The 8,345-nt window shown below is 35.6% G+C and overlaps 1 protein-coding gene across 1 annotated transcript; it reads left to right on the top strand.

The window, feature by feature from the left end:
* The first annotated feature begins 2,944 nt into the window (after nucleotides 1-2,944).
* On the top strand, nucleotides 2,945-8,145 carry LOC144434627 (phospholipid phosphatase 1-like). Its single transcript, XM_078123113.1, has 6 exons — nucleotides 2,945-3,103; nucleotides 4,382-4,545; nucleotides 4,856-5,118; nucleotides 5,845-5,902; nucleotides 6,423-6,599; nucleotides 7,821-8,145. Exons 1-6 carry the CDS (start codon nucleotides 3,046-3,048, stop codon nucleotides 7,914-7,916), a joined length of 816 nt encoding a protein of 271 aa, XP_077979239.1. The 5' UTR covers nucleotides 2,945-3,045; the 3' UTR covers nucleotides 7,917-8,145.
* Nucleotides 8,146-8,345: the final 200 nt, after the last annotated feature.

The raw sequence follows: 8,345 nt of genomic DNA, 5'->3' as shown, positions 1-8,345 counted from the left end.
TTAAGATATAGCCGAATTACCGAAAATCGTTTATTATGCAAATTCATTATTAAAACTAAAAGCTTCATCAACAAGCTTTAAACTATATGTGCTGTTTGTTATATTTGATTTATGATGTACCAAAACATATGAAATTGAAGCATATAGCCAAATTACCAAAAATCTCTTATTATGCAAATTCCTCACTGAAGCTACAAAACAGGCTTTATAGGATATGTGCACATTGCTGTGGTTACTGTATGTACCAAATTATATGAAGTTTGAAGCTGTGTTCTTAAGATATATCTAACTACCAAAAATCACTAATTATGCAAATTAATGAAAGTAATCAATTATGCAAATTACTCATTAAAACTATAAGCTACATCAATAAACTTTTTAGGACATACGGACTTTGTTATGATTAAAGTATGTACCAAGTTATTGAATTTGAAGTATGCATTCGTAAGATGTAGCCTAATTACTGAAAACCAGCAATTATGCAAAAAAATAATTAATATTCATTTGGTTTTCACTAAGATCTAATCAGTGCTTGTCATTACCGTATGGAAGGCGAGAATCAATGCATTAATTTTTTAGATATCGTGTCCACAGACAGACAGACAGACAGACAGACAGACAGACAGACAGAGACAGACAGACAGACAGACAGACAGCCAGACAGACAGACAGACAGACATACAGACAGACAGACAGACAGACAGACAGACAGACAGACAGACAGACAGACAGACAGACAGATATTAAGCTTGTTTAGTATAATGTATGTAAAAACGTCATGCGTGGAAGATTTTTTTTCACTGGGTCATGATTTGGCTTTGGTCATCGGAGCTAGGGTAACCTACCTTAATCTTAATCTTTATTTCTTATGAAGCGCATTACATTAATAATAATCACAATGTGCTGTACAACTGACAGGAAAAACAAACAAAGTTATAAAAAACAACAAAAATACACTCTTGCATAAAGGTAAAAAATATATAATGTCTAATGATAAAACGACATAAAAAAGGTAAGTTTTCAAACTGCTTTTAAAACTGTCAATGAAGAATTGAGAATGACTATCGCTACACTATTCCGCTCTCCTAACTGATATTTTGAATTTTTGAATTTGTGCTCCGTTCCCTAGTCTACAGGTAGGCTAGAGCTGGGGTAAATTTGAGAAAACCGGTGTCCTACTTCGAAACCCCCATCCGGGGGGCCTTATGTAGTAGTGTGCATGCTGTTACTATTTGTGTGTTATCGTTTTGGTGTCTATCTCAACATCTGCTCAACATGCATATGGAATCTTGTAATCAGACTCACAGATCTCGATAGTTCATTTAATAGCTTTGACTCGGTTTAGGATAATCATCTGTACATATTCAAATAAATTATGTACAGATGGATATAAGGATCAGTTACATTTTGATGAGGGGGTGGTATGTGGATGCATTAGGACCACTTGGTGGTGGTCTAGAGTTCTAAACTGGTACAGTATATTACGTATAAAAACTTCATTACTAGTAATGAAGTTTTTAATACGTAATATACTAGTACCAGTTTAGAACTCTAGACTAACTTGGTGGTTGAATATAATGTTTATTTGTAGATACCACATCCCTCCTTAACTTAGATTTAATTTTCTAAATGAGTCTTGAGGTGTCAGAGTTTGTAATGATACGTCCTTTCGAATTATCGTGGTAAAAGTTCTTTAAAATTCTTTACTACTAAAATAGTGTTCGTTTCTCGAGTATTGATAAATTCTGTTTTCAAATCATGGGGACTACCTTTCCTCTTTACTTCAAGTCCGAAAATTATTATTCTTTATTCTTTTATGGCTGGTTTTGGTGTTGCCATGCCATTGTATGATTATATGTTGGGTTTGGTGTTTAGCGGTCGTTGGAATATTTGCGTGGCTCGTGGTAGGCCAGTCGTAGAAATGTGTACAATTCTTGTTTCCATGGTTTTCCTTCGGCTTGCGCTGATCGAATGGCTTTCTCTAGTGTGCGCATGTGTAAAGTCTTTAGGTGGATATGTATATATTTGTGTGAGGGGGTTGATAGAGATAGACACAGGAGACAGTGTTTGCTATTTGAATGCTTTAATACTACGGTATGATACTTTGTTTACATATGTACAGATGGATATAAGGATCAGTTACACTTTGATGAGGAGATGGTATGTGGAAGTCATTGGTGGTTGAATGGATACTGCTACAGTCGGTATTCGTAATAATTTGATGGAAGTGTTATAGTTTCTTTCAGCATTTGCCAACAATTTGTTAGTATAAACCTTTTACAAGAAACTTTAAAAGCTTAGGTGACACAATGCCAGAAACACATATACCTTGGAATTTGACATTTGTGACTAGTTTCTGCACTTGCAGCACAACAATCTTCTTTTTCTTTTTTTTAGCTCATACTGGGGAAACAATTTTTTTTTCTGTCTAGAGTTGGTCAGCAATTTTATCTCCTGCTTTTGGCCGACAGCAATTTTTTTTTCCTGGAAATTCCTCCACCCCACCCCCAGCCCCGAAATAAAATGGTGTACCACTAAGACTCACATAAGAGGAGGAAGTGTGAATGTATTGTATAAAATACGTTGCGGTAAAATGTACCCTTGATGTTTACGCCACATTAAACAACAGCCCGATACATTTATTTTTTGCGACCCCTAAAGATGGTATGAAAGTCCATCTCCTACATAAACACCATGTATAAAAAGATGTAGGATTGGACAACTCGAGTAGGTAACGTAGTCGAGCCGATCGAGCGAGCCAGATTGAGCAGGCGCTAGCGCGGCCTAGGTAGGTACGCCCAGCCAGATGTGCCACAGCGCCCTCTACGAACTGGTGACGTACAGACGCCGTAACGTTGTAAGCACACATTTGATTGGCTGTTTATATACATTTCCTCAGGTACATATAAACTGAACTCTGATCAGGTCACTCGGTGCACTCATCTATGCACTCACTAACGGTCTACTGGGACGTGGTCGGACAAACGCAGTTAGTTACACGATTTTCCAGAACTCGACGACTTGAAGTTTCATCTTTTTACCATCATGGGAGAAATCCAGCCAGTAAACGTTGCTCTAAATGCTCTTATTTTTGCCGCGACAGGTCAGTTCGAACATCCATGGATGTATTAGTGAGATAACTGTTGGTTTTCTGATAGATGTAGTAAATGTTATTTTAAAAAATATGATATTTATGTGGTACCGCCGTACCGGTATTACATTGTCATGTTGTGTTTTAGTCTGGGACGATACACCATTTCAAAATACAATACAATATATAGCTAGTTCTTTCCAAAGGTTGGTCACCAAAGGGCTTGGTGACTTGAAGCCATGCAGTTGTGTTTCTACCTGGATAAAAAAAATAGATGAACCAGCATTTGCGTCGTGACTCGTAGCATTGCGATGGTGTTTGAATACTTTGTATCTTTGAATTGGTGATTTATTAAAATGACTCACTCCATGAATGAAAGATCCCATATCAGTAATGTGTTTGAGAGATGGACATTTAGATATTCTAATGATAACATTTACATCCTACTGTACATGTATAAGACTAGTATGATATCAAAATCATGTTGTCAATCAGATTTCTAAAGCTTTACTACATGTAGTTATCATGTGATCACCATGCTGCTGCCACCACAACCACAGCAAGACTGACAGATCAGTCATTGTGGACGCATCATTACAGTACACCACCACCCTAATAGTTACAATCTAAATGTAAATGTTTAATGTACCATTTTCTCAGTGATATATTGAGGGACATAGTAATAACAGTGGTTACTAAGATACACAGGCACATCATACGTGCATCTAGCATAGGTGTAGTCTGGATGCCAACTGTGGTTTCTAACCACAGTCTGGTCAAAGTCCCTCAATCAACACAGAAAGTTGTTCATCAAATCAGTGAACCCCAGCTGCTAAAGTGACATAAACTGTACATAAATAGCATCCTGAGCTGACAAATATAACATATTTGGACATTACATAACTGCCCCAATAAATACTAACTTTATGAAGGACTGTGTTATTGGTTAGAATTTTGTGATTGATTAACAGAGACATCATGTTAATGACTGTGTGGGTGGCTGTGGATGAATTTTATATTGCATCTCAGGACTTCTAGAGCAACAACTTTTAGATTGGCCAGGTACAATAATAGAATTAAGCTTTGTTTTTTCTTTGCAAACCCTGTAAGAAAATAAAAAGTAAAACAAAAATGTTGAGTCACTCAAAATAAAATATGAAAACGATTGAAACAGTATTATAAATATAAACAAAGCTACAATTATTGCAGCTAGACGTGTACATGTATTTCAGTTAAAAACAGTACAAGCTACAATAAAGTCACATTCTGGTTTATTTTTAATTTTTACAGCATATGTAGCATGGAATATAGATGCTCTAATGTTGGAGGTGAACCCAGACCGTCTTAAAGATGGTATGTTCAACATTAATGATCCTACATTAGCCTATCCATCCAGGAAAACCCTACCATTATCCTGGTTAACACCAGTCTTAGGATGGTCTGCAGTTATTGTGGTAAGGACATTGATTTTTATCATTTGACCATGGCATCAGGAAGTATCATTCCTACAATACATGTATCAGAAGTTATGCCCATGTTTTTCCCCCTGAGATCTTCATCTAAGTGTAAGCCTCCTACATCATAGTACATGTTTTAGCTCAGTTCTTCAATAGGTGTTGATATGTGGCAATGCGTACTGCATGTATTGAATGTTAAGGTTATGTATACCAATTCAAATCAGTGAATTCACTACACAGTAGCATTGTTTCTGAATTCTGAATCATTATCTCACTATATCTTTATCTTCGTCTTCACATTTTACAGCTTGCCATTGGAGAACTTAGCAGTGTGCTTCGAGGAAAGTATTCTCTGAAGACTGCCATCTATCACTTTGTACGACTGTATGTAACATTCCTCTTTGGATGGTGCATTCACAGAATCTGGGTAATGACAACCAAAGGTCTACTGGTATCTCCAAGACCCAGCTTCTTGGAGTCCTGCAAACCAGACCCTACCAAAGTCATTGCCTCTCAACACCTGCAGTCGTATGAAGTGTGCACCAATCAAAAAGGCTTAAAGGATGCAACGTATGTAAATTTCCTGAAATATTCCAAACTCATTCTGTCCTCCCCCATATGCAATAAGTGAACTATGAATATTCATGATGGTTTCATTGATGGTAGTAGGCACTTAGGATGAATATTCATTGTTCACCTATTGTATATGTATACCTGCTGACTCCCATGAGGCAGTGTGGCCCACAGCAAAGATCCCCAAATGAGGGACAATTTCAACTTGATGTAACATGTTCTCTGAAATCACAAGTAATTGCAGATGATGTAAAACCATTAAATGACTCTCCAGAACCCAAAGTTCATGATACTGTCTTTATTTCCAGTAGCGACATTCCCCTTTACATGTTGAACTTTGGCAAATGGAGGCACAAATTATCCAAATTTGAAAGTGAGATTTGGCTTAGAAAGTTCATAGCAATGGTGTGTTTTGAAAGTGAAATTTGGCTTAGAAAGTTGATAGAAATGGTGTGTTTTGAAAGTGAAATGATTTGTGAGGCTTGAGGGTCAACACTGGCATGTTAGTATACTACATGTACATGTAAAGTGGCTCTCTAAAGATTCACTTTGTCTTTATGATAAACAAAAACACTGTCCAGGTAACTTTTAGTAGAATTTCAGGACCAAGAAATGGCCCTAGGTTTATTCATTTGCAGACATTATTTATTTGTAGAACTTTGTGTATTTTTTTAATTTCATAATCTTACAAGATATCAAACATGTATTAAAATTATATTTCAGTGGAACTTTCCCATCAGGCCATGCTGCTATTGCTTACTATGTATGCTACTTCCTGATGGTAAGTTAAATCTCTCCTCCAGTCATTACTAGTTATCAATGCAAATAGTGGAAAGCTCAAGGTGGGAATTAAACCCATGTGTAATTTGTATTTCAGCTCACAAAACATACCTCAGTGAATTTAGTTAGCAAATTATGTAGAACTTTTAAAAAATGAATTCGTTATCAAAATGTATAAATTTAAAACTAGAAGTTGTTGATGGCTGACCAGCAGTGTTATTGCTCGAAACAAATTATGGAAATGATGAGTAGGTAGAAATGTATTTCGATATCCAACAGTAGAAAAGTCTAAATTTGAATAGACTAAGTGTAGTTTACGAAAAACTCTCAATACATCTTTTTAACTCTGAGACTTAAATTCTTTTTACTGCAGTCATTAATATAATATATAGTTTGCTATGTAGTATTAACTCTTATGCAACCAGAGGAACATGGTAACTTTTTACTCCTGTTATTAGAGTTTCAATATTTTCAAACCCAAAGTATGTTATTTAAAAGTTTTAATTTTGCCTTTTTTACAGTTCTACATTCAAACCAAGTTACCACACAACACACCAAAACTTGTTCCAGCATTACTTCAAATCACTGCTACAATGATTCCATTTTTCGCATCTCTGACAAGAATAGTTGACAACCGTCATTTCTGGGGAGATGTGATAGCTGGTATTTTATTTGGAGTTATTCTGGGGGTCTGGATAGTAAGTATATTATGATCGTTTCTGAAACAAGGAATGTTAGTCTATACATTTCAGTGGCACAAGCTGAGTTTATAATGTATTATGGGTGGCAAACCTTACATAAGATTGTCATTAAACTATTCTTGTATATTGATTATATCAAGGCATGAATTCAGTCCCTTTCAAAATGGTTTCCTTTCATTTATTATCCTGACCCCACCTGGATTGATTCAAAACTGATTCAGACTGAATCAAGTCAAAACATGAACAAATGAGCTAAGCAATGGATTTGAATCAATAAACTGATTTCCATTCCCGTGAACAATGAACTGAGCAATGAATTAGAATCGATAAACCGGTTTAGAACAGATTTACTTTGAATCAGGCCAAAACCATCATCTTGAGGTAGTTTCAAATTGATTCAATGAAATAGGTTTAAAATGGATTTAGTGAATGTGAGGACAGGAGAACCAAATTTAATTCAATTTCAAACTGATTCAACATTCAACATGAGGACAGTGCTATACATCATAGTATACCATGTATACACAAACTAAATTATATCAATGAATTGTGTATATATGAATAACTGAATACCAGGTGTGTGCAGAAACAAGTGATGCTTAAATATGGTTCACCACAAATGTATCTTAATATGCAGGAAAATCACCTCCAATTTGATAAACTCTACTTGTATCCCTTTAAGATTGCAGGTGATATTCTAATTGCCCAATTTGATACATGTGTCAAAGTTTACAATATTTAAATTCTAATTAGCTACTAAACAACATGTTAGTACAAGTAATTTACGCACTGAAGATAATTTTTAATGTGATCAAAGACATGCTCATCAGTAATTAACATTATACTAGCATAGTGTAATCAAGGTTTTATCTATGATAACTATTTCCACCTATACATTCAGCATGTCAAATTCTAGTTAATGAATACAGACTTGTAAATAATGCAAACTGTACATGCATGCTACTTAGACTGACAGATCAGCTGTTGTGGGTGTTGTCTGATCTCTCTTTCCCCAAACTATTAGGGCAGGCTGATAAGCCTGGGACTGATGACATCATTACTGTCTAGCAACTAACTAGACTGACAGATCAGCTGTTGTGGGTGTGGTCTAATCTCTCTTTCCCCAGACCATTAGGTCAGGCTGATAAGCCCTGGACTGATGACGTCATTACAGTCTAGCATGCTACTATAAAATTGGTGTTTGTTATTGCATTGTAGGCAAACGTCTGTGGTCTTCTACCAAAGGGTGTGGCAGGAACTGTTCAGAAAAACAGTGGTACTAAGGGGCCAGTGGGAAGACAAAAGACAGAATGATGCCTGGACCAGGAATCAACTAATTGCAATGTTAAATTATGAAGAACAAAGTCAACATTCAACAATAACATTTTACAATAAATGATAAACTTGGAGTCTGCAAATTTGAATAGGTCACTTTGACCTTTCATTCCTGTTGACCCCAAAAATTTTCATGAAAAGTTTTCAGAATTTTCCATAGTTTACCAAACTGAACAGCAGGGGGGGGCATATAAAAATATTATCTTATACCCGTGTAAATAAATGATCAAGATAAATTGTGAATATCTGATTTCAAAAACCAAAATATCATTTTTGTGTTTGTTAGAAAGCTTGAGATTTTGGAAATGTCACGATGTGATATGAAAGAATGAATTGTAGTGTTGTTACATAATCATATGTCCATTTCATATGTGTTAATATATATTCATTTTTATTTCAATGATAACT

The sequence above is a fragment of the Glandiceps talaboti genome, chromosome 4 (assembly GCF_964340395.1).
Source record: "Glandiceps talaboti chromosome 4, keGlaTala1.1, whole genome shotgun sequence".
Lineage (NCBI taxonomy): Eukaryota > Metazoa > Hemichordata > Enteropneusta > Spengelidae > Glandiceps > Glandiceps talaboti.
The sequence above is the reverse complement of the archived record's forward strand: the minus strand, read 5'-3'. Positions and strand labels throughout refer to the sequence as shown.

Bases quoted from the DNA above. Each gene is read 5' to 3' on its own strand.
- LOC144434627 (XM_078123113.1), top strand. From the start codon at position 3,046: ATGGGAGAAATCCAGCCAGTAAACGTTGCTCTAAATGCTCTTATTTTT. The intron at 5,119-5,844 runs GTATGTAAATTT...ATTATATTTCAG, and splicing joins AAAGGCTTAAAGGATGCAAC to TGGAACTTTCCCATCAGGCC. The intron at 5,903-6,422 runs GTAAGTTAAATC...CCTTTTTTACAG, and splicing joins ATGTATGCTACTTCCTGATG to TTCTACATTCAAACCAAGTT.